Source organism: Pogona vitticeps, chromosome 4 (genome assembly GCF_051106095.1).
Source record: "Pogona vitticeps strain Pit_001003342236 chromosome 4, PviZW2.1, whole genome shotgun sequence".
Classification (NCBI taxonomy): domain Eukaryota; kingdom Metazoa; phylum Chordata; class Lepidosauria; order Squamata; family Agamidae; genus Pogona; species Pogona vitticeps.
In genome coordinates this window covers 5233982-5260527 of record NC_135786.1, presented here as the reverse complement: position 1 = coordinate 5260527, position 26546 = coordinate 5233982, and the positions used below count along the sequence as shown (strand labels likewise).

Genomic DNA, 26546 nt, shown 5'->3' with positions numbered 1-26546 from the left:
AATTCCATACGCTAGCAAGCCTAAGGTTGAAAGAAACTGCAACTGGACTAAATATAGAGATAATTTGGGGTATTTGGGCTAGATCTCACTGAGATGGCTTATCCTGCATTTCTGGATTTTTGAACGGTGGGGCAGCAATTATGGAATGCAATATGCTCCTTGTGGAGACATAAGGAAAAAGCTATCAACCATCTTTGCAACATGCCACCTTTCTATGTGATTATATTTTTATACAAGATATTTCCCTCTTCTATCCACCTCCTCTTGCAGTTTTAAAGTTATGCAGATCCAATGTAGTACGAATCAGCTGATGTTACAGGTACACCAGCAGCTGGAAATGAGCTAGCGTGGGCCACTTGGGAATAGTCAGGCCGAATTAGAATGAACTAATCGAGACTGACCCATTCACACCACAGAAATGGCTCCTGCCAATATTATGAAGTGGCTTAAGAACTTCAGGATGCTGGGAAATTAATTACTTCCATTGCTCAGCAGAGGGCAGGGGGAAATGAAAAATAATAATAATAATACCTTTTTGACTATATATAGACTATTGTTGAAACTCCACTTTTTCTTTGCCTCCTCTTAAAGGGCCGGTTGAGAAATTACCTTCAGCTGAAGACAACACTGTGGATTCAATGGCAGGCCATTTCTTGATCAGCCCTTCAAGGTGTTTTGTTTTGTTTTTTTAAAAAAACCCTGATGCCTATTAAGCCACTTCACAATACTGACAAATTGAAGAAGGAAGGCTTGCTTTGGAGTGGTTCTAGCAATCACAAGGGCTGGAACCGATCCAAACCAGAGCAATCCTATCTGCACCAGAGAAGCAGAAGCCCTTTGACCCAGGGACCAGAAAGGTGCAGGTGAGAACATTTTGAGGAAGGGGGTGATTCTCCACCAAGACACCCCCGCAGCAGTCGAAAGAGCCCATGGAAGGAGAACCAGGGCTTTTTCACACAAATACCCTCTGTTCCCATTGTACTTGTTTTGTTTGGCACTTCCGCACCTCCAAAAGCAGGCCAGCACAAAGAAATCCACACGATGCATACCAGCTGCAAGGAGAGGTGAGGTAGCTTTTCCATCTTCCTTATCAAGCAGTGGCATTCTATGAATTAACGTCTGGTAGGAAAGTCATCCAGACAGGAGCTCTGGACAACTTTCCACAAGAGTCACTTAATTCCAGAAGGCTGAAAGCAGCTGCTTGTGCTAGAACACATAGATAAAGTTAAATTTCAAGGAAATGGTCCAAGCCACACATGTGGCATGGCAGTTTCAAAGTGTGTCGGGACATGCCAGGAGCCACCCTCTCCCCTGTAGGCACAGAACTCCAGCCTGTTGGTGGAAAACATACAGTGACATTATACTGGAGGAAGCCCGGCAGCAACACCACATGGCTAGCAGAACCCTACTTTTGGAGGGGGAAAGGCCAGTTCCTAAGTGTGCAGATGGCCACGTAACAGGGCCCAGTTACAGTGTGTTCAGAGAATCCAGTTCTGCAGAAGCAGTAATTTTCATCGGTTGCTTTGGCTTAATTTAGGCCAGAGCACAACCCAGCAGGCTTAAACCCAGACTAGATAAATGCCAAAAACTAGATATATGAAAGAGAGAAAAAAACACAACAAACAAATCAAGCGTCTGTCCGTCTCTCTCCTGTGAAAAATGTTTATTGCTCTCTTTAAAAAAAAAAAACCCAAAATCACAAAACCTCTGGCAGTGTTTGGAATCTTGGAGAGGCCTGGTGTGGGATCCTGAGGGAACAGAAGTATGAAGGGGGGGGGGAGGAAGACCGCAATCTCCCATTGCTAGCACCTCAACCCTTAATAGCAGCAGGGGAAAGAGAAGGGCAGTGAAGCATGCAAACCACCTCCACCTCTTCCACTGAAGGGCAGACAAGTTTCAGGGGGAGCCTGAAGGGGCAATAAAGGGCCTGGATTATTTGTCAACTAGGCATAGAAACAAGCTAGTTTTCCTGGGGGGGCTGTTCTAAATGAGAAGTAGGGCAGTTCTCCTGTGCCTTCCTCAGCTGGTCAGTCTGGTGGCCCTCACGAACACGAAGGCCAAGTAGAGCACGTTTCTGGTCTCGAGAAGCACCCTGAACAGGAGGCGGCAATTGCTGGCCAAGTCACACAGACCCATGCTTACCGGAAACACTCTGTCCACTTACCAGCTATACCACCATTGAGTTATCCTTAACGTAGATAGGAACACGGGTCATCTGGTGTCCATGCACATCAGTGAAACGTCTCTCCATCTTCCCTTCCCAGCCTTAGAACATTCACCAAGAGGTGTTTCAGTTTTTAGTTCCATTTTTAGATACCAAGGAATCAAGGTGTGGGCAGGCTTCCTTGGCCTTTTGCAGTAAGAAGGGACTGGTGTGCCATGCAGGCGCGTAACGCATAAATGGGAAAATCTAGGTAGACCATGCTGAATTTCCAAAGAGATGCCAATGTTGACAGTTTTAACACAAGGTTCTCCTACCCCTACCATGTAAACAGGGGGAGGTGGCAGAGGGTTTTGGAATTGAATATGGCCAGGTATAAAAATCTAGTCTAGCCACTACACCAGTTAGGAGAGGGCATCGGGTAGGTCCCAGCACACACCACCAACTGTAAACAATGCAGCTGGATGTAAACAGTTCAGTATAAACTCATGCCCACAATGTGAGGAAGCCATTGTCAGTTAAAGAAACCCGTCTTACAGAACGCCGAGGATATTTCATATCCCTCAGGAACGAGTGAGCAAATTCCATTCCAAATGTACTCAAGACAATGGGGGAAGGAAAGCAGGGGGAAATATTCTGTGAAGGAAACATGGAAACATATTCATGGGATCCATGGGGTCTCCAGCAAGGCTAGTTCCTACAGCTTGTGACACAACAGTGTGTTCAAAGGCATCACCCAAAATGAGACAGCAGCCAGATAGGGCAGTAGCTGGCCAGGCAGATTACCTCTTTGTAAGAAAGTAGGGTGAGCATTTTCCAAAAAAAAGGCCATGTTGCTTCCCTGTTTAGATGCCATAACACTAAAGAAGTACAGACTGAAGATTGAGGCAGCCACCAAGAAAACATTAGGACATTTCTGAAGAATGTCCTAGGCAAAGCTATCCCAGGCAGGAGACTGGAGAAGAACCAGGAACCACAAAAGGTACTGACAGCAGAAGGTACAACAACACTGCCTCACCTACAGTCCTGCAAACCTCCCATAAGGCACTATGGTCTCGCTACCACCACAAAAACACAACTCTACTGCAGCATGAATATGAGAGAGGGGTGTGCTTGAAGTCACAGCAGCACCAACGTGGATGGGCTAAACTGAGAATCTGTGTTTGTCTGAAGAGCTTTTCACCAGGGCTTGAAACATGCATCCATCATCATAGTTTCCATCACCATCATCCAAATAGGAGAACTGAAGGGCTACTTTGCTGTTACCAGATTTCACATGCGTGCATGCACACAGAGGAGGAACGAAAGCCTATCCAGTGGAAAATCCAAAAATATGGACTGGTTAAGATGGATCTATACAGCTAACGGATCAGAGAGTTGCGTATAAAAATTATAGTCCCCAGGTCACTACAAGAAGTGTCTTTATAAGGCTGATGTCTCCCTCATCCTCTCCGATTTGAGGCAGCTCTGCTTTTTTCAATCCTGTTCTGTTATGACACCAAATTAGTTCTACTCCGGAGATCCCTGGGATAAGTCAGCATCACTTACGTAACTTCTCAACTGTTATTGTTTGGAAGACGGCTGTTTCAGCTGTCCCCCTATCTCGGCGAACTGAAAGAGCAGCAAAGGGTTAAGAAAGGATAGCTACGTGGGCTTATCCATTCATGCTCGCCTCACTTCCTGTGATCTGCTGCAATTTAACTGACAGATATTTCTTTCTGGAGGCACAAAAGACCATATGAATTTCTAAAACTTACAGTTCAAAGGAAGAGAATATGGCCTGGATGAACAAGCAAGGAGGTCAGTCTATGGTTCCTAAAAAGCATTTTTCATTCCTTTTATTTCGGCATTTGAAGCCTATAGTGTTACTTATAACTTCTCCCTAGAAATTCCGTCCAACAGTGGCAATGCTTCTTGAGTTAGAGGGCTGGGGCAGGACTAGAAGAAAGTCAACAAGCGGAATTGAAATGAGCATTTGAAAAAATCCAGAAACCAAGAGGACTTTACAAATGGTAGGCGTTGAAAGCCACAAACAAACTCCTGAAGCCACAAATAACTACTCAGGGAAGAAGTTGGCATATTCATGCTCAGCATGTGGCTGCCCACATCCCAGAAAGACATACTGCAGTGTGCGAGACGGGATACAAAGGGCAGCCCAGCAGACTTCTCTTGTGGTCCGTGTTTTACAGAAGCAATGCCTTCCAAGAGTCACAAAGTATACATCACAACATCTCTTCCAAACACTGACTATAGCAAAGCAGTCTCAGTAGTCGTGTCAAGATATACAATCCCCCTAACAAGGGGCCCAAATCAGAGATGTGCAAGTTACGATCCCGATCTATCTGCTTTCTTCATGGCTATGAGCTGAGTGAAAGTGCAAGGAATAAGAAGCAGTATTTGCAATGTAGTTGTTCCACCCAACAAGACCAGCTGAAGAGAAAGCATGGGGACAAAATCTTCCCCAACACCACCTTGTGCAGTTAGTGTAGATACCTAAGCATTTTATAAAAAGACCAGCCAGATCTACAGGGCCGACAGAAGAGCAAATAACAAGGAGAGAGATGGGCACTCACAACAATAACTGTGTGTTTTATACAAGAGGTCTGCATGGCAGTTCTAACACACACACACATTCTCTCTATGTGTGTGTGTATTTAAAAAATCTGATTATCACGTAAAAAGCCGAAGGAGATCTAGGTAAGATCTACCAAAAGGGCCCTGAAGCAGGCTGAAAGACAAAATAGGCAAACATGCAGACGAGGCCCCTATCAAGGGATCAACTCAAAGTGACCAAGCTAATCAACCAAACAGGTCACCAGCTGCTGGCAGGTGTGGGGATTTTGATAGGCAAGCAAACCATTACCTATCACCAGCATCTCGTCTTGTCAAGCTTGGCACAGACAAATATTAATCTCCCATTGTTATCATGGCACTTTGAACTTCAGGGACACCTTACACGCAGTTTTCCATGTTAACAGCTATGATCAGACCTTGTGTTGTCAAGTCCCAATGCTCAAAACTACTCTTCGAAAGAGAAGATGTATTATTTCATTTTTCATTCAGGTTCACTTTACCCAGTTCCCCCAATCTAGAGGCTAAGCACCACCTCCTCTTCCTCGTAGGCTTTTCAATGCTCCCTGTTAAACACCACCAAGAAAAATGTTACGCATATATTGGTCCACAGTTATGGTATTTAGCAGCAGCAACAACAGCAGGAAAAAAAATGCTTTTCAAATTTTTGCCCTACAGTATTTCGTTTAGGTAAAAGAGAAATTCCAGAATTATCTGCACATATTTAGTTGATCAACAAAGCTGATGAGTTGGCAAACAAATTTGGGGGCGGGGGGAGGAGGAGGGGATTGTAAATTAAAAAGAAAACTTTTAATAGTCTCATAATGCAATGGGTTACAATAACTTCTGCCCTTCTTAAGTGTCGTAGAACTTTAGGAAAATTCTCAAGAGTTGGATTGCCAGAGATCCTGGTGCTCAGCCTGGATCATCCTCAGCTTTCCTTGATGTATGTAGATCACGGAGATTGTAGGTCCCTGGTAAGAAACCCTGCAAGAGAAAGAAAACCAAAATGAAATCCCGGGCTCTCTAGGCCTCCAAGTTCTTTGTAATCATCTTTTTAAAGCAACTGTTCAATAGGGAATGGACATTCCTTAGCTCAACCATCAGGTCTATGAAGGACAGCTTCCCAGTAAGATGCTAGCAGGAGTGAAGTTAGTGAAAAGATAAATGTCCTAACACAATTGCACAGATCTGCTGTTTCTGGCTCTTGTGAGTTGAGTCTATTGCTTAGAAGAACAGCTCCTCTGTGCTGCTGCCGCCGCCACCATGCTGTTCCCAAGTCCCTTGGCCCAGCCTTCTCTTTTGTCTGCAAACCAACAGCGTGAGGGAAATGCAGGCTAAGCAAAGGCATGAGCAGAGCAGTAGAGAGACCTTCTCCAGCCAAGCTGCTGAGCCCAAGGCTGTGTACTGACAGACACATTATTCTGTCTTCAACTGCAAGTTTGGACCAAAAAGGATACCATGAGTGGGATGAAGCATGATGCGTATGACTACACATGTGACTCTGTATAAATCACAATTTATACAACAGTGACCTGGAGGCACCCCATGAAATGCACTAAGACAGACTTGAAGATAGTAACAAGCCTTTTGCGGCCTTTACCCCAGGTTAATTTTGTTCTGAGCAACTGTATTTTTGTCCTTGTGAACTTGCTTCTGTCTGCTGTCCATAAACAAAAAGACATTTGTTACAGCTAATCTTTCAAGGTAAACTAACCAGGGAAAAGCGCAGGAAGGGGAAGAACTCACTGGCCCACATCCTGTTACACACCTGGGAAAGGATGATGACATCGTTGGCAGGGGAGATTTTTGGTAATTGCAGAATTCCTGCTTCTGATTTGTAGTTTGTCCAGCTCATGTCTAATTAGTTTCACTATATCTAAGCCATGGGCGCCTAAGAACAGGAGAAACTGCTAATTACCAAAAAATCTCCCCTTCTAGTAACACCATAGAACCGGAGAGATTTGGGTATTTAAATACTTCCTCCTTCCATTCCAAGGGCTTTCACACTATGAAACGGGTTACGTGTGGGTCAGACAAGTTGAGCAACAGAAACAGAACTCTAAACACCTAAAACTTCCCCTTTGACAATGAGGCAATTGCCCTACCGCAGCCATAACAAATGTAATCAAGTTTCATCTTTTGGCTGAAGAACCTGGACTGTTGCACAACATCCTTGTTTAGAGTCACTGCATCTGAAGGCAAAACAGCCACAATGACATCTACTCTCCAGAAAAGAAGAACAAGATGAAAAAAGCGTACATTTTCACACATAACCAAAAAGCCTGCAAGCTTACGTCTAGGTTATTAATGCTTGGTGCAAATATTAAATGAATGATTGATAGAAATGTATTTTTAGAGACAATATCTGGCGTTATTTAACAATATTTTCTGGCAAAGCACCTGTAAACTTGAGAGATATACGATAGGTTTTCACATCACACTGTGAAACATGCGCACAGTTCATTTCGCATTCTGTCTCCATATATCAGTTTAAATTTGCCATCTAGTTCTTTTGAGACCTCACATTAATCAGTAGGAACCTTCCCTGGATTCAGGGAATATCTTTCACAGGTAAAATATAAACATTAACAATTATTTATTTCAGGAGGAGATATGAATATCAGATTTTTTTCAGGCATCATCACTGCATGACACATTTGTCATTTTTAACCTAAAGTGCGTGATCTGCTCAAAAAATCCAGGCGTAACTCCTCTACTAGTATCAATGCTTTAGAGAGCTCCACAGGAAAGACGTCTGTTGAAAAATGCTGTGGCTGTAAAATTATTTCCTCTGTAATTCCAAAATCCACAATAAAATAAAGTAAAATTAACCTTTTTGAAAATCCTACTTGGATCACCAGAGATGTTTGCAAGATGTTTGTCTGGTTTCTGCAACTTCTCTTGTGTGGCACTTTTGACACATACACCTTCTAATTATAATGTTTTACCAAAGTGCTGCTGCTGGTAGCCACCACCAAAGGGGACTCCCTTCTCTGATCAGTGCCAAAAGCAAGCGATTAATGATCATCCCTCTAAACATCAGATCCCCAATGGTGCAGACCCATCAGAAAAAACCAGTAAAAAGTTGCAAGGGCTGAAATCCTCTTGGGCAGCTATGTGTATGCAACATGAAGCTGCCGAAGTGGTAGGGAAAAAAATCATCATAAAACAGAAGTAGTATCAATGATGCACTTCCGCAGGTGTGTTGCACAAGAGTCTGAACATGAACCATGCAACTGACTGAGCAACTAAGACAAGAAACATGTGATCCTGAATTGCATGATCATTTCGTGCAACTATGGCGTGAACTGCACAATTGTGACACGGACGATGTGACTGACTGCTAGACCATAGCACACTTTCGCAGGCGTGGAACTTCACATGATGCCCACTTGAACAGCATTTTGAGCATAGCAGAGAAGCTCAGAGCTCCAGGTTAAACCAAAGGATGATCAGTAGGTCTGCGGTGGTTCCATATCTTAGGCTACACATGGTGAACTACCTGCACAACTCTAGTTCACCTAGTTGTCACTTCCTCCCTTCTTTAACAACAAGCGTCCTGACAGACCAGCTGCCTCTGATACCTTTGCCATTCAACTGTTTTATATAAGTGTTTACAGGTTCAGTTGAGGAGTTACTGTAATCCAGCTAAGCTGCTAATTTTGGTCTCTTCCAGAGTGTGCTATGCTTCACTTTCTGTTTCAGCCACCTTTGGGTCAAGTTGTACAAAGCTTGGCTTTGATCACTTCTTTAAAGAAAAATCTGTTTTTAAAGTTTACACAGCATAGCCCAGCAGGACTTTTTAATATCATCATTACTTATGGAAAGGAAGGATAGTGAGGCGTCACTACATTTGGTCTTACAATCTTTTTTGAGGTACATTAGGTTTAAATCAAAGTTATTTAAATCATAACTTAAATCATTGCTAAGAAAACCCAATTAAAACATATGATTTCCCCCTCTACATGTAAATTGCACTCCTGCTAACTTTAATACCTACTTTTCACAACCTCCCTGCCCACCTGGATGGCTGAGAATCTTACCTGATGTACTCCTTGCCCAATGTGCTAAAGTAATTGGCTTCATTCAAAGAAACTACTGAAAACAGTCCTGGATGTTTTAATAGGACCTCAAAGAATTTCCAACATTATACCATGCTGAGAGGGGCAAAAAACTCTGGTCCATGCGCTTGTAGTCTCGAGATTAGACTACTGTAAGGCGCTCTACGTGGGGCTACCTTTGAGATTGATGTGGAAGCTTCAAATGGTGCCGAACGCGGCGGCCAGACTTCTCACTGGAGTGAGAAAAATATCAACATATATCCCCCCACTCTGGCTGCCCTGCATTGGTTGCCCATTCGTTTCCGCATTGATTTCAAGGTGTTAATTATGACATATATAAAGCCCTAAACGGTTTAGGGCCTCGATATCTGGTGGAACGCCTCCTCCCACCTAGATCTACCCGAATCACTCGCTCTAGCCAGGATGGGCGGCTGAGGGGCCTAACGCCAAGGGAGGCCCAGAGAGAAAGAACAAGAAACCGGGTCTTCTCGGCAGTGGCCTCTCGCCTCTGGAACAGTCTGCCCACAGAGATCTGTCTGGCTCCCTCATTGGGTGTTTTTAAGAGCCAACTCAAGGCCTGCCTCTTTAGGCAGGCCTTCCCTCCTGTCAATATCTAATTTATTTGCCATTTTCAATTGTATTCATGTTTTTTTGTTTTTTTATTATTCTTGAGCGTTGTTAGCCACCTAGTGTACACTTCTGTCTAGATGGGCGGGATACTAAATAAATAAATAAATAAATGAGCAAGCAAGCTTAAAGAATAACAAATACTGTAGTTAGAAATTAGAGCTGATCAAATCTATTTCTGTTCATATGTATGTCTCTCTGGAGACACAACCCAGTCTGAGAAAGGCAAAATTTTCTGATGGTATCTCCCAAAGTACTACACTGACAGAAAGATTACCCTAAGTAATCTATACAGAAGTCTATTGAGCCCCATAAAATTGAGACTGAACCCAAGAATTGCTGGACCCTATTCACAAATAATTTTAAAAAAGAGAAGACTGTATCAATGCAGTGTCTTTTAGAATTAACAAGCCATATTCCTCCACAAAATCTTTCAAGTTATATCACATATATTAAAATTATCATCGCAAAGTACATTTTCTAAAAAATATATGTCATTTAAAAAAATAAAAACAGTGCATTTAAAATAAAAGATCTTTTAAGAAAAAATAAGCATTTTAAAGAAAGAGCAACCAGCACTTGTCATCTGAAATTCACCTCCCTCCACATCAGGTAAACGGCCTTTGATAAATCATCCTTCTGTCACCTTACCACTATCTTCCATCCACTTTCAATACAGAAACAATATATGGAAACAATTCAACTGATCTTTTAGCAACTGCTGCAAGGATTAACTAGGAAGTATTATAAAGCACTACTAATGATATGTATTAAATTAATGGCACCACACACATGCAGAATAGCCTTTAATTCCCAATGCACTTACCATATTTTTCCGTGTATAAGATGCCCCCCCCCTTTTCTAATCCAAAATTAAGAAATCTAAGTGGGCCTTAGCAAGTGTAAGGGGGAAAGGATCAAAGCGCTGCAGGATTGCTTTGATCCCTGCTTTCCCCTCCGCTTGTTTTTGTTCTCGCCTCAGCTTACTTCTGTGTATAAGACGACCCTCAATTTTTAGTCTAAAGAGTTTAGACAAAAGTATAGTCTTATACATGGAAAAATATAGCATAACAGTTTAAATAATTTTTCAAAGTTACTGAAATATTCCTTTCCTTTCTGAAATGACACCAGAAGACCAGCCCCACCAACCCTACGGAGACCTCAATACCCAGACCGCCTGGCTGGGAGCACAAACAGGCATTAAGCCAATTACCGGGCCTGTAACCCAGGCACCTTCCTCCTCCTCTGGGGAGGGAAGTTTGGGCTAGCTCTTGCTTCAGCATCCAAACTAAGTAAGCACATCCCTTGGGGTAACGTACTCAGTGGAGGGCTCCATCAGCTGAAGGAAGTCTTAATCGGAAAACAATTGTTAGGAGCCTGCATTAATTAGCAATGGCTGTTCTTGGGCTCCGATTCTCTTATTAGGCTTGGCAAGTGTGCTTTTGAAACTGGAGCAACATACAGTCAAAAATTAGCCCCTTAAGTGGCACGGAAGGGTTCGGTGGAGGCTGCTATAATTACAGCAACCTTAAACGGAACAGGACCACCTATTTTACAGAATCAGATGAGGCTGAAAAGCAAGAAAATGTCCAGGCCAGACACTGGAAAATAGAGAGCATGCTGCCGGACGGAGGCATTTGGAAATCTTTTGACCTGGATTCATCCCCTGAGAATTCTTCCGTGTGTGCCTGTGCTGTCAGGCTTTGTTATGTTATAGTTTATATAATTTGGTTCACCTAAGCCACCAGGAGGCAATCCTCGGTTACCTTCCTGTTTTAGTTTGCCTGTGCTGGTATCTATGCATTCTTTTATTATTTTAGTTTGTATGTTTTGCTTAATGACGTAAACTGCTCTGTGTAGTATTTCACTAAGCTCATTAAGTCTAGAAGCTCAATAAGTAAACAAACAAACAAATAAATACATAATACAGTACTTGGCATTACTGTAAATGTAAGCCCCCATCTCACACAGGTCATTCCTCAAACCAGGTGTGGAGCAAATTTGTTGTTTAGTTTGTCACTTCATGACCCCATGGACCAGAGCACGCCAGGCCCTCCTGTCTTCCACTGCGAGTTTGGTCAAATTTACTGGAGGACAAATCCATACCTGGAACCTTCTGCAGGCCAAACAGTGACAGATAAGACCCGTTCCTCCTTTTCACTGGCTGCCTGGCCTGATTTCACCGGTGCCTTTCTTAGCTGGGGATGATGTGGCACCAGCAAGGACCTAATGAGCCACAGAGCTCGGTCTGGAGCTGGCCTCATCCACATCACACCACTTTTTGTGATCACACAAGGGAAGGAAGGGCTGGGGAATCTCTGACAGAGAGAGCAGCGGTCTTTAGAGAGGCAGGCCCTACAGAGAGGCTGGCAGAGGAAATCTGCACGGGACAGATGGAGAGCTGCTACAGGCTCCTGAAAGTTCTTTCCCCCTGTCATGGATAACTTATCTCAAATACTATTTCTGCCTCCTCCCACGTCTCCCTGCAACACTCCTTTGTTTCCCCTGCATATTCACTATTGGGGCTGAACACCAAGTAATGATATCACCGAGAAGGGAGGAAAAAGAAAGGAGAGAATACATGTCAGAAACCCATATGACCAGTTCCACTGACTGTTTGAACAAAGTCAAGTCTCATGGCTTTAAAGCTGCAGATGTCCTGGATAATCCAGGTGGCCAAGAAGAGGAGCAATCTGAACAGCAATATGGACCAAACTTCAGATTTACACTCAAACGAAGCATCCAAATCCTTGAAATCGACTGGCAGAATAACCATCAAGTTAGATCATGGCAATAAGTTATACAAGCCTGTGAGAGATTATGCATGCTGACTGTGTCAATTGAAGCAGAGACTTAGCCACCAGAACAGTGTATGTGAGACAAGGAGGCTGGTGGAGCCCACATACCAAGCTGGAACTTCATTCAACATGGAGCTGGATATGGGCAATAGTCACTCCTGTGTCTCTGATAATCTTCCTCTAAAGCAAAAGGGGTACCTGCTGTGTCCATAATGCTGGCATACACGATTGTGCTCTGTCCAGTTGATTCAGTCACCCACACACCAGCACGAGAAAGAGTCCTACAGTGCACCAGCTCTGAGCAGTACCAAACTTTGATATCCATTCCCCACTGCATCCTGAAGAAGGGAAGATTCCTTCCCAAGACACTGATGGAGGAATGCCACAGCTTGTCCCCTACGGTCAAGTGACAACCCAGAGCATTCAAAATTTCAGCTTCCACTCGCTGGATTTAAGACATGAGTTCTTTTCTCCCCAAGTTACCACTAAGTGATTTGGAAGGAGCACAGTCTCTTCAAATAACCAAGTTTAAGTTCTAACAAGACACCCACCCTCACAACAATACATTAAGAAGGAATTCTGGGGCGTGTTTCAGCCACACTCCTTTACTGTCAGTTTCGGGGCTGTCACCGTTCATACAGCATCTCTGGGGAACTATGATTTGCTTATCATAGGATAAGAGACAAAGAGTTCCATGTTAGGCCACAGCTCAATGGCTTTCTGCTGGTATCAGCCTAGAATCTAAGGTGATGGACAGAAGGTCTCCAGCTATATTCCAAGCATCTGCAATTAATGTAGATTAATCAAGTAGGTCATGGAAAATACCTTCATCAGAAAGAACTGGACTGGGTCAGTTTGACTTCGGCACAAGGCTGTTTACCGTTACAATCAAGGCCACCTAACTGTGCCAATGGAACGGCAGAAAACTTTGGTGCCCACAGAAATCTGGCCACAGAGACCTGTTCTCCAAAGGATTTGTTCAGCCTAAGAAATCAACACCACCACTGGAATCAAGGAAGACTCCCCTCTAACAGCACAGCACCCTTCTCTGTGGGAACAATGCCAGCCCTTCTACTGAGAAGTAAACCAGAGGACAGTCTCTGTCCTGCACATCCATCTCTGTTATGTAAGGGACAGCTCCTTCTCCTGCAGCTGTGACTTTGATGGGAGTCTCATTACCAGTTCAGGTCCTGGCAAGGGGGCTGGGTGGTTGGAAGAGGCAGCTGGGCCTTACAAGTCAACAGCTGGAGGGCAGGTCTGCTGCTCCTCCCGGTATGTTTATTACACTTGCCATTTCCCAATTGGAAGAGATTGGTAGGAGGGACTTTCCCTGGAGGGCACAGCCTGGTGCAGGGTTATGCAACTCAGCAACATGTTAGCAGAGCATGACTGATCTCAGATGGCAAAAAAAAGGGGGGGGGAGAAGAGAAGGAAAATCAGAGGGATACTGGATGATGAGAGTGCCATCACCCAAACCCCTAGAGAAAGAAAAGGAATCCATATCGGCATTCCCTCATAGCCCTGCTATTTTATCAAACGGCTCTGAAATACAGCTGTCATTACATCAAAGGTTAGCTCACAGATGAAAGCAAGGCCACTTTAAATTGCACTCTTATCTGTCTGTCTAAAAAAGACCTAAGACTTCTTCCATACACTGGTTTCCTAGAAAACTTACAGAAATGAAGGAAGGCTTTGGATGGAGCATCACAAACCTTTAAAGATACTAAAGAGATCTTTAGATACTACTTTAAAGAGACGAGGCATTGCCTCATGATGGTGCTGAACACTTGGTATTTTCACCCTAGGCAATAGCCCAAAGGTATGCCGTGTCTCCAAGGATGATAAAAAACTAAGATGAAGGACACTAGATGCATTTTGGTCAGAATGTGCAAAGTTACTAGTCCTAAGAACAGATGAATGGAATCAATTTCTGGACGGTAAATCAACACTTGTGTAAATCCTAGAATCAACAGGTCTACTCTAGCCAGGATGAACAATAGGTTACTGGCCATGAAGTGTATACCTTGGGGTGAGCACTTGCAAACTCAAACCTCTTTAGCAGGAAATGTGGGGCCTTTAGTATAGTTCCTTCTATTGCATTAAAGTATCTTAGAAGCCCTTGGCCTTGTGAACAGGGTAATTCACCCTGAAGCATTTTGCAAGGCCTTCTATGTCCTGGTATCCAAACTCTATGAGTGAGATCTGAAGCAAAGTTTTCTTCTTTGCATTTAAAGGCTGCTATATTTAGGATCAAGTATAGAAAGGGATTACAAGCAAATGGGTTCCCTGAAAGCCTGCTAACAGTTGAGTGTGAGAAAAAAAGAACTAAGCTAATTCAGTCACTTTCTTGATGTCAAGCCTGACCAATATATCCTATGCATATTTTTGATCCAGAACAGCATGCACTGAATACAGTCTTCTGGAAGCTAGCAAGGATAGCAGGCAACAACCCACATAACATTCTTATCTAAGTGCATGGAAAACTGTTAAAGGAACAGCCCGTTCACTTTTTATGTAACTTCTGGAATGCATACTGGAGGGTAAGACAGTCTCTAAAGCTACAGGAAATTTGAAGAGAAGGCTGCCAGAAAAACCTACCTTCCTGGGTAGGACCCAGCTGGGAGGTTGCTGCCAGTGTAAAGAGATTGTGGTTTCAGATGCAAACCTCATGCCTGGAAAAAGGAGTCAACAGTGGGGCCATACGGCAGGCACGCAGAACTCGTGAGTCACCAAACTAAATGCCACCTGCCAGCAGCGCATGGTGGCTTGAGTGAGTGACAGCTCCTTGTTTCTGTAGTCCCAGGCAGGCAGCCAAACAAGTTTAGCAAGACATTGGTTGACCTTCCTTTTGGCCTCAGTTCAGTACACCTGACCTTGGAAATTAATACCACTAACACCAGCTTGCCTCCTCATAGCCTCCAGCCATCCACATTCACATTACAGAAGGAAGAGTCACTTTTCTTGCTCTAGAGTGGTGGCTCCCAACCTTGGGTCCCCAGAGGTTCCTCGGAAGCTTTCACCACGAGCTGCGAAGGCCAGGGTTTCTGGGAGTTCCAGTCCAAAAACATCTGGAGATCCAAGGTTGGGAACCACTGCTCTAGAGAGATCATACTGACAAAGATGTGACAATATTAGCATTTGATATTGTAGACGTGCAAAATAGATCACTTTCCTTCCCATGGTACTCACTCACGGTAACAGCATTTTAGAACATCCCTTGAGATCAACTACAGTTTTCCATAATTTCGGCCAAGTACTTTGGCACTGCAGATTCCTGGTAACAAAATTGTGTGTGGCTTTACAAATAATTCATGGATCCTTCCATCTCTGAATTGTTTTGAAGCTTTGCTAGAAGTTCCTGGCATGAAAACTGGATGCCCTTTGTGCTCATGCTCAAGTTCAAGGCCACCCAGCTGATTCAGAGATTCACGTTTTCCACCTGAGCACTAACAACACTCTTGCTATAAAGTTAGCTCCCTCTGTGCCATCTGACCAGTGTATGCATGCCCTACACAGAAGAGTGGCCCTTCTACTGCCCTAGGAAAGGGAAATGGAGCAAGATCAACCACATTCCTTATTCATGAATCCAAGAGGCAAGGAAGTCCTTGCATGGAAATCCAGAAGAGGGAAAAACTCTCTAACAGATGGGTGCTTAGCTTGCATCCCCAGAGGTAACTTGCATCAGAGGTAAGAGAAGTAGGAGTGGAGGGATTATGACTTTTCAAAGGAAGAGGAACTACAGAAAACAGATAAATAGTCAGATAGCTTTCCCTCATTCATGAACCTGAAATGCTCAATTCAATAATTCAAAAATCAAAATGCTGCTATTGGACTGCTGTCTAAATTCTGTGACCTTGCAATTTTTTTTGTTCATACAAGACATTAAGATTAATATTTCTTTCAGGCAGCTTCACCTCCTGCAGTTTCTCTGAGCCCTGTGCAAAGGGCTGAGTAAAGCAGCAGGACTTTGCCTCACCCTCGACCGCCGAGGATCCCTATGCAAGAGGCGACACCAGATCAGAGGGCAACTTCTGCTGTTCCCAACCATAATACTGTATATGCAGTGAGGGAAGGCTAGAAAATAGGCCCATGGGGTAAGAAAGGACACACCAAAGTTCTTCCCCAATAGGACCCAATGCTATGGTGCAGGATTCCCAGGGGTAAGACGGAAGACCCCTGAATGGAGGTGAGAGTGCTGACAATATGTAATTCATGGTTCTTATGATGGCAGGCCAACAATACTTAATTAATCAGGCTGCTTTCTTCCAAAAAGCCTTTTAGTTAACCGAGCAATAAGTTGGATTTGGGTGTTTTTTTTTTAAACAACAACTATGTTTGATATAAAACCACCAGTAGTAACCAACACCTTGAAAGAGGAACTTTCATTCTCACTCACACAAGAAGATGAATGATTCTTCAAAGCGACGCCTGCTACCTGTGGAACAGTGTGTAGGAACACAAGTGTATGCCTAGCCCTATGCTATTCCAAAAAGGGACATAATCCTGCTACTGTGTTGTGCAGTCAACAGAAACAAAGAAACCCAAAACCCACAACGCCTGTGGGACACTTACCCCAGTTTTCAAAGCACACCAACACTTTGACCTGAGTTTAAGCAGCACAAGTAACCTGGTCCATCCTGGATTCCAGCTCAAAGGCATCGGGTCGGTCCTGTGGGTTAGCAGCCAACATGTCTTTCAAGAGCTGCTTGATCCCCTCAGACATGGAAGTCCTGCGTTTCTGGGGGATGTGTAACTCCATCTTTGGGTTCTCTAGCAGCGCTTCCCCAACAGGTACAATCTCAGTCCCTTGCTTGATATAGGTCCCCAGCAGCTCCTTCTTGGTCTCGGCATCAATAAAGGTTATCCTCTCTATCATTGCCCAGATGATGATGCCCAGGGCAAAAATGTCTGCCTTGGCCGTGTAGTGTCCCTCCCAGACCTCTGGAGCCATGTAGAAGTCTGAGCCGCACGCAGATGACAACCAGTACTTGTTCACATTCACATTCTTGTCATCGTTCCCCCCATCCTTGCCTCGAGCAGTCAAGCCAGCGCACACCTTGCTGAGCCCAAAGTCTGCCACTTTGAGGATGGGAGCGCCCGACGTCTCTGTGATCAGGATGTTGTCCGGCTTCAGGTCCCTGTGCACAATGTGATTCTTGTGCAGGAAGGCAATGGCACTTGTCAGCTGCAGCATAAAACTCTTGTTGGTTGCGGGGTCCGGTCTACGGGAAAGAATGTACTGGTTCAGGTCTCCTCCTTCACAGTACTCCATGACAAACCAAAGATAACACGGTTCTTCAGCGTAGCCCAGAATCCTCTCACCTTCCCAGGGAGGGGGAAATAAAAAGACAAGGACAAGAATTACAGCACAGGCAAGATAGGAAGTTAGACAAGCTGAATTAGAACTTGTAAATGCAGACAACTCACAGAGGCATGCCTATCAACCCGCTCCACAGGAAAATAATATTAACAAAACAATTCAAACTTAGGTAGAGTGAAGCCAACCTACTCTGACTACCAAGAAGATATGATAGCCATCTTCAAGTGTTTGAAGGGCTGTCTCGTGGAAGATAGGACATGCTTTGTATTTTGCACCTCAAGAGAACAAGGCCAGAAGAAATGAATTCAAGTTATCAGAAAGGAGATTTCAACTAAACATTAGGAAGCACTTCCTAACAGTAAGTCATTTGACAGTGGAATCAAGTGCCTCTGGGAAGTGGGGAGGCTCAGACTCTCCTTCACTGGACATTTTTAAGCATAGGTTGGATGGCCACCTATCAAAGATGCTTTAGCTGTGGATGTCCTGTCATCAGGCTGAACTCAGTGATGATTCTGTGAAAATGTGTAAAGCAGAGAGCTAGGCCTTATGTGTTTACAGCACTGCATGCCACAGTCTTATGCAATGAGTACTAATAGGAAGGTTTGGAGCTATAAATATGCAGTAAGTCTACCTACTTTAATCAGGCAGCCATGTCCATGCACGGCCCCATCTCCTCTCTGCCCATTTCCCCGTAATACCATAAGACAGCATGGCTACAGTCACACAGTGGGGCGTAATAAGGCTAATATTAACAGCTTGGCAGGTTCACCCATGACTCAGCCTATAAATATTCTAAGAAAATAGGCAAAGGCACAGCAGCTTGTGTAGGAAGCCCTCATTCATGGCTTAAGGCAAGCTTATTTTAAGTGAAAGGGAGAACCCTGGGGTCTTGCTGCAAAGCACATTTGGCCAGAGTGTAAGCAAGACTCAGACCATTTTATTCTTTCTTCAATTAGCCTGTTTGTTGCACACCTACATAACAGATGTAAGCTCCAAAGTCCATAATGGCCCTTATGCTCTCTCTCTCTCTCTTTCTATAGATAGAGAGTTTGTTTACAGTCCTTAGACCAGTCACATATGTATAAAACCTACAAGGACTGCATACATGCACACACCAACAGCAAAGGGTCACGGACAATGATGACATATTGTGCCCTTAACTGCCACAAGAAACATAAGCTCTGAACTGTCCCTCTTTCTCCTACTGAATTCTCTCTTCTGGGCTCTCACATATTTCGCATACCGTTTCATGACACCTTACAGCAAGTTAGTCGTTTTACAGCGGATCCCTGGGAAGCAGACCAGACAGCAGAAGAAAAGCTCCAAAGAGAGGAAGCCAAGTATGACTGAACACAGCTTGATCCTGTACAAGAGCTAGCAGGGCTTCAGTAAGAGCCACGGCAATAATGGGCAGTGGACAGATAGCAAGGAACGCTGTTATTTGTGTAAACAAGTCTGTCACCATGGCTATTACTATGGTAATTGAAGACCATATCGTAATTTGGCCGTCCTTTCCTATCAACAGGAATAGTGAAAACCTTTTAAAAGACAAAAATAACATTATAAAAGGTGTGCCCCAACAAACCTCTAGGTTTGAAATCAAGGCTTTTGATTTCACATTGGGAAAAAACGGAAGAGGAAAATAATGCTCTTTCACCTTATACTCTAGCTGGGCCATTTGCTGTGCATTATACTTTTCACCTCTGGAGGTGAACAAAAGAAAAGGCAGGCAGTGACAACCAGGAAATGGAAAAAAGACTAGTTCTACACTCTTATGGGGCCAGCTAATGACACTGCAAATCACACACAGGCTTTCACCTCTTCTCCATTCAAAGCTCAACACCACCCTATTAAGAAACAATGTGGTTTTTATTCTGTGTGGCCATTGCTTTTTCAGTCATTGCTTGGGAAGGCAATCTAATATTGAAATAGAATTCAACGGGGACTGATCATTGGTGTGCTAAGTTCACCCTGTTCCAAGATTATTATGGGAACAGATTAAAGATGTCCTCAACAAGATAAACTCTTGAGACTCTTGAGAGTCCCCTGGACTGCAGGGAGATCAAACCTATCCATTCTAAAGGAAATGAACCCTGAATGCTCACTGGAAGGACAGATCCTGAAGCTGAGGCTCCAATCCTTTGGCCATCTCATGAGAAGAGAAGACTCCCCGGAAAAGACCCTGATGTTGGGAAAGTGTGACGGCAAGAGTAGAAGGGGACGACAGAGGACGAGATGGTTGGACAATGTCATCAAAGAGACCAACATGACTTTGACCCAATTCCGGGAGGCAGTGGAAGACAGGAGGGCATGGCATGCTCTGGTCCATGGGGTCACAAAGAGTCGGACATGACTTAACGACTAAACAACAACAGGATAAATACTGGTCTAGTTGAGCACAATTACAGAAGTGACTAAATAAACTTCCCACTATTACCTTAGATCCAGGAGGCCCACTCAGTCCTACATACAAAGGTATCTGGATATAGGATGAAGTCTGCAGGTAATAATTTTGAAATGAAGCTGACACAAAGGGTGTGTCCTTCTCCTCTTAATGTGCTCTACTGTACAGTAGTCTCCTTCCCCTCTCCCACTTTAGTATCACTACTGTCTCTGGCTCAACAGGCTTCCTATACGTACATACAAAAAGCCTGTAGAATGTCTACTAAGAATAGAAGAACAAAGTACACAGGCTGAAAGTAAGGAAGCTTTATCGGTCCTGTCCTGCCATAACGTTTCTGAGATCTGTCCAGTTGAAAGAGCTTGCAGTGGAATATCAACACCCTAGTTAAGTTTCACTAAACCTTTTCATACTGTGATAAGTACGACTGGGTTCAAACTGCTATTTCCTGATGACTGCTCTAGAATGGCTTAGCATTTTTCTCCACTTCGCAAGCTTTCTAAGTTAAACCAGTAGGCATGAAGCTAGAGGTTGTTTGACTCAAGTCTCATTCTGTTTAATGGTGCAAGAAAACACAAATGAACCAGAGCCAGAACAACGCACGCCACTTTTGACACGGCTTCCAAAAAGCTTAAAAAGGGACCCTATATGTCTATTCTCCGTGATTAGCTCCAAATTAGAAATTAAAGTTGGTTAGTGTTCCTTTACACAACCACCATCATTTCTTTCCAGGCACAAGTGAGCCGTGATGTTGTGCTGAACAGCTAACACAGGGCGGCAAACTGTGATGAGAACTAGATACTCAAAAGCTGCTGATGCCAAACAAACAACACACACTGAACGATTCCTCTGCACTGCCCATCCATCGGAGCAGCCCATGAGCTCCTGCATGGCACGCAGCTGAGCAGCATCAGCAGCATGCTGGCTGACACGTGAATGGGACTGGCTCATCTCTAATAAGCTAGCTCTCCACAGTGACACTATGGCCAGTGAGGAACAGCACGCAGCCCGGCACAAGCCAGGACTGGGTTGTATTCTGGAGTTAGGGCTCTGCACGTTGTTGCAGCATGTGGAACATCTCTCTCTCTCAAAACTTCAGACACTGATGGTTTAATTCTGCCGAAGTCTTAGGAATACCCTTTTCAAGGCACTAAGGTATAACATTTAAAGTACAGGGAACAAAACACTAGCAACAACATTGGTCTAAAATAATTCCTCCACAGAGAGTATAGTTTGCTTTTTCACTTTATTTAGCATCAGTCATTCAGACTACAAGCAAGCAATGTGGTGTCTTCTAGATGCTTGGGACACTCTCTGGCCTTACTATCTGGGCACGTGGTTCAAAACACAGGAAAGGGACCAGAGTAACCTACTCTTGCCCTGCACAGTAATTCCCACAATCTGGTTCTTAGGTACAATGGCTTTGGGTGCTGTGCCAAAGGGCACAGCTCTGGTGATTCATAGAAGCAGAGGAGGCTGACTGGTGCGGGACTGGTCCAGTAGGGGCGGAACAGTCACCAAACTGGGGGAAGATGGGCAGTTTTAGGTGGCATTTGATAATCCCAAGGAAATGAACTGGTACTGCTGGGAAAGTATTACTACCAGAGATGGGTAACACTACATTTTAAAGCAATTCCAAAACTTGTGGCCCCAGATGTTGTTCATGTATAACTCCCAGAATCTCTGACTTTTCACTATACTAAGTTGGAGCTGATGCCCAGCAATGTATGGGGATCCATGTTTTTGAAGGGAGACTTTACCTATGAGCCTCCAGTTTTGCCTACACGTAGCATCCAAGTGAGCAAAAAAAGCAAAGTGTATGGCTTATATACTGCCCCATAGCACTTCAAGCACTCTCTGGACAGTTTACAAGTTAATTACACGAGCTACACATAGCTCCCCAGCAAGCTGGGTACTCATTTTACTGACCTCAGAAGGACAGAAGGCTAAGTGAACCTGGAGCCAGCTACCTGGGATTGAACCCAGATCGTGAGCAGAGCTTTGGCTGCAGTACTGTAGTTTAACCACTGTGCCAAGAGGCTGCTCAAGTGAAGAGGAATGAATGATTTACAGCAGTTGCTATTTTCTTCTTTCAGGCTGCAAATAACTAAACCTCAACATTGGCAGACAACAGATTTGTTAACTACTAATTTGTGCATATTTGAATATGCTCAAGATGCAAACCTAAGGACCTGAATTACAAGGCTGATAAAATAAAGCCCCATTAACTTTAAGTAAGGTCTCCACAGACCTCATATACATCATGCTCTAGTATGTCTGTGCCTGGAGTCTCTGCAGAATTCAAATACAATCCATATGACTAGGATCTTTTTTTCAACTATTACTATTGCATTGATTGTTCAGATCTGACTGGTCCATACAGGAAGATAGTTTCAGAATAGAACTGCAGCAGAATGAGTATCCATCCAAGGCAAGGTTGACGTTCTACACATGCTTAGGATGGCACTGTTTGTGGCAGACAGAAGTAATGCCTGCCTGTAATGTTCTTCACCCAGACCCTATAAAATACAGTAGCTTCTATAGAAGATGTTTCTCTATGAATGGCTATTCTATAAAACCTGTTTTTCACAAATTATGCTAACTATATGCAAACTATATTAGAGCACTTCAGGTACTGGGTATCTTCCTCAAGTACTTGCTTGGAGAAATGTGTACAGAAATTAGTAAATGTGTGGAAATATCATGGGGGCTGCTTTGAGATTCAGATAGTTATAGACTTGCATTTGGCAACCCTGTGCTCACAAGACCATGGGCCCCATTTGCTCTCCCTTTAAGGAAGGTCTCCACAAGGTAAGCAATTCTGAAAACTCAAGTTTGCTTGGAACTTTGGGGAGCGGATATTAATCCATGCAGACTGTATTTTCCCACCACAGATGCATCCAGATCTTCTTGGTCTGCAATTGCTGTCATTTCCAGCCAGTACTGTGAACTAAGAATTAGGGAAGTCATAGGCCAATACATGTGACAGAGCTATGTCAGGAAAGGCTAGCATAAACAATATTGAGCTAGATTGACTGATCACTGTAAGACAGTTTTCTACTGCTCTTTTCACTAGATCTATATAGTTAAGGATAACATCCTTGCCTTTCCCCATTTATTTCTGAATTCCACAAGTTTAGAACATGTGCACGCAAGATCCTGAATCCATCCGGCAGCCTGAGCTAGAGTGGAACCTTTAAATCAATGGAATTTATGTAAGTGTTCACTCACCATCTAGCAACTCATTCAACTCTAGATGGGACTAGCAGTTAAGATTGAGGGTACTGTGCTTAGAATCCTTTCCTCATCTCAAGTAATGGCATGCAAATACATACATATTTACATAAGAATTACATGAATCAGACCAACTGGCATAGAGTTATTCATACAGGGGAATCTGTTCTTTCTCCCCAACTTACCTCTCCACAAAATGCCATATAGTGAAAGACGTACACCAGCTTGCATATAAACCCTCTCTTTTGCACACAAACCCATTTACTTGCTGTATGCACTGTACATGGGGGGGATCCTGAGGATGTAGTACCCAAGGCTTATTTTCTATAACAGTTACACTCCTGGATATGCTGGAGGCAGTTTAAGAAATTACTAAATTGGGTGTACATAAGGAAGGAGGTCTCATGGAGGAAACTATGATTTTACCTTTTCTTGTGGAAATGCAAAGCTTCCCTTGGATGGAAGCCTTAAGGTTTGAGAACTAGCATGTCAACATTTCTCTTACATGCTATATAAAAGAGAAAAGCCTTCCTTTTCAGAGTAAGCCCTACCATGAGGCAGAGTGAAGCAGGGAACAGGTGACATAAAGGGGCTGCTTGAGAAGTTCCACGGCCTTTCACACACACACACTTTTCTGTTGGGAGGTCAGAACTGTGTGCTTCATCCCCATCCCACCCCCAGCTAACCTGCTGTCCTCAGGTGAGCCAGAGGGTGCAATTCTCCTGCTTTATCACCTGCAAAGGGAGTCCGCTTCTGTAAGTGGAATCAGAGAAAGGCACCCTCTTGGCCTCCACCTCCAAAAAACAATCCATCTCCTCCTGGGACCTACCTTCAGGTAGCAGGACAGGAAGGCTCACTGACTCCAAAGGAGTCCCCTCACTACCCTCCGTCAAGACTTGTAACAGTTACACAGGGGATCTGGCTAAGCCCTGGGACATTTTGTTTGGCTGCGCGCGCTCTCTCTCTCTCTCTCTCTCTCTCTCTCTCTCTCTTTCTGTGTGTGTGTGTGTGTCTGTATCTGTGTGTCTGGCCCCTGGCTGTGTGTGTTTTCTCCCAAATGCAAACAGCCTCCGGAAAAGTTCCTGCCAAATAAAAAATCTGGACGGTGTCCCCAGGATCCTTCCTCCTTCTCTTGCTATAGGGAGACCCTGCCCACCTTCCCCCCCCCCAAAAATGGGTCCAGGCACTCAAAACAAAAGGAGGGAAAAGATGGGTGGGGTGGGGGGACCTGCAAGGGCGATGCACAATCCGACCCCCCCACCACTTCAGAGGGGTGTGTGGGGGGGGAAGGGAGAGATGACTCCTCCATGGGACCCCTTGCAAGGGAACCCTCCCCCGCAGCCTCCGCGTTTACTCCCGAGGTGCGGGTGATAGGAGGGGGAAGGGTGTCTGTCTCTCTTTCTCTCTCCGGGCGCAAGAGGGGCTCCCTCTCTCCCCCCCACGCCCCAAAAGGGAGGCTCTCCCCCTCCCCAAACTCCTCAGGGGGTGGGGTGGGGTGGGGGGCGGCCCTTGCTCACCTTTGAGGGAGGTCTCGACCAGGCGGAGGTAGAGGGCGCTCTGCTTGTTCCCGTGGCTCATCCGCTGCCCGAGGCCGTCCCGCTGGAGGACGCACTCCTCGAAGCGGACCACGTTGGGGTGGCGGCGCCGGAGGCTGGTCAAGGCCCAGAACTCGGCCAGGGCCAGCTCCACGTTCTCGGGGGCGTCGCAGCGGATGCGCTTGACGGCCAGGCGGGCCCCGGTGCGGCCGGACACGGCCTCGTAGACCACCCCGTAGGCGCCCCGCCCGATCTCCGCCACCAAGCGGTAGCGAGGCGGGGAAGAAGAGGAAGCCTGGCTCGGGCCGCCTCCCACCTCCATGGCCGTGGAGGCCGAGGCCGGAGCCAGGGCCTTGGTGGTGGTGGTGGTGGTGGCGGCGGCGCAGGCCCCCCTCAGCGGTGGCGGCGGCGGCGGCGGGACCCGCTCGCGCTCGGCGCGCCTCAAGCGCCGCTCCGGTGCCCTTTGTGTCCCTCGGCGGCCGCCGTCGTGGCGCGTTTCCATGGCAGCGCCGCGGCGGGGCCTAGTTGTTGTTGTTGGGGCGCCTGCTGGCCCTGCAGCTGCTGGCGCGGTGGTGGTAGTGGTCGCCGCCGTCGTCGTCGTGGCCGCGGCCGGAGAGCCCCTTTCTTCATCCCGCCCGCCCGCCCCGCCGGTTCGGGGACGGGGCTCGGTGGTGGTGGTGGTGGCTAGCGCCCGGCTCGTCTCTCCCTCAGGGCCGCCGCCGCCGCCGCCGAAAGAGCTGCAGGAGAACGAGAAAACACACACACACACAGCGGCCGTCGGTGGAGGGAACGCCAGGTCGGAGGGTGGAAAAAAAAAGCGCGCCTCGCCTGCTCCTTTAAAAACCCGTCGGCCAATCGCCTCGCCCGCACGCCGGAGGGGCGGGGGAGGGAGCGAGGGGAGCGGGACATACCACGTTGAAAGGGGGAGGGAGAAGAAGGAAAGGAAAGCGTGGTCTGGAAAGCCGGACGGGCGAGTGGCCGTTTCCGAAGGACGAGTAGTTTCCCCTGAGGGCCTTTCTTTGAAGAGAAAGGCTCTTGAAGGCCGGCCACGCTGCGTCGCAAGAGCCTCTACCTCGCGAGGACTCCTCCCTCCCCTTCGGAATAGTTTGGCCCTTCCACTTCCTTGTAAATATTTCATTCATACCGAAAGGAAGGCGGCAGAGTCCACTTCGTCCCACAGGAGGGGGGGGAGACAAGAGGGAAAGGAAAGGAATCCAGACTCCCCCGTTACCTTTCCCTACCGCTTCCCGTTACTTCTCGGACATTGGCGTTCAGTGCCAGCCTTGGGGTCCAAAGAAACCCCTTCCACCGACCTGAGTCCTGGAGAAGAACCTCCTCTTCCTCTGGGATCTCCCCTCCCTGCCTGGGGCGTGGTAGGTGCCGCTTCCCAGCCTGGGACCGAAGGACGCCTTGAATGGAGGCGGCGGCGGCGGCTGCTCTTCTGGGCGCTGAGCGGAGGCTCTCGCCGGGATCAGAGCAAGGGAGGTGGGCCGAGGCAACCATTACATAAGCCCCTTATGTAATAGTCACTGGCCATCTCTGGGGAAGCGGGGGGGGGGGGGCTTAGCTCGCCCGGTGGAGGAAGGGACATGCCGCCTGGCATGCACGCCCGGCAGCTGCCAATCCGCACGCAGATCGGGGTTAAATTGAGGAAGGGAGACCTTCCCCACCGGTGGGATGATTGTTTTCACTGGGGGGGGGAGAGGGACCTTAAGGGGGACTTTTCCCCCAGCCCCCCCCCCCCCGTGGGCAAAGCGCTTGCAAGCTGGCGTGCAGAAACGTTGACTTCCTCAAATCGGGCTACTTTTTTTATTTTAGTGGGTGCTACTGGTTTT

The 26546-nt window shown here is 45.8% G+C and overlaps 1 protein-coding gene across 1 annotated transcript; it reads right to left on the bottom strand.

Annotated features, from left to right (window-relative positions):
- Window positions 1–1600: 1600 nt before the first annotated feature.
- On the bottom strand, window positions 1601–26151 carry STK35 (serine/threonine kinase 35). The gene is made up of 4 exons (XM_020806708.3): window positions 26025–26151; window positions 24694–25448; window positions 16794–17543; window positions 1601–5719 (listed from the first exon to the last, which is right to left on the bottom strand). The coding sequence occupies exons 2-3, from the start codon at window positions 25211–25213 to the stop codon at window positions 16831–16833; spliced, it is 1233 nt and encodes a 410-aa protein (XP_020662367.3). The 5' UTR covers window positions 25214–25448; window positions 26025–26151; the 3' UTR covers window positions 1601–5719; window positions 16794–16830.
- Window positions 26152–26546: the final 395 nt, after the last annotated feature.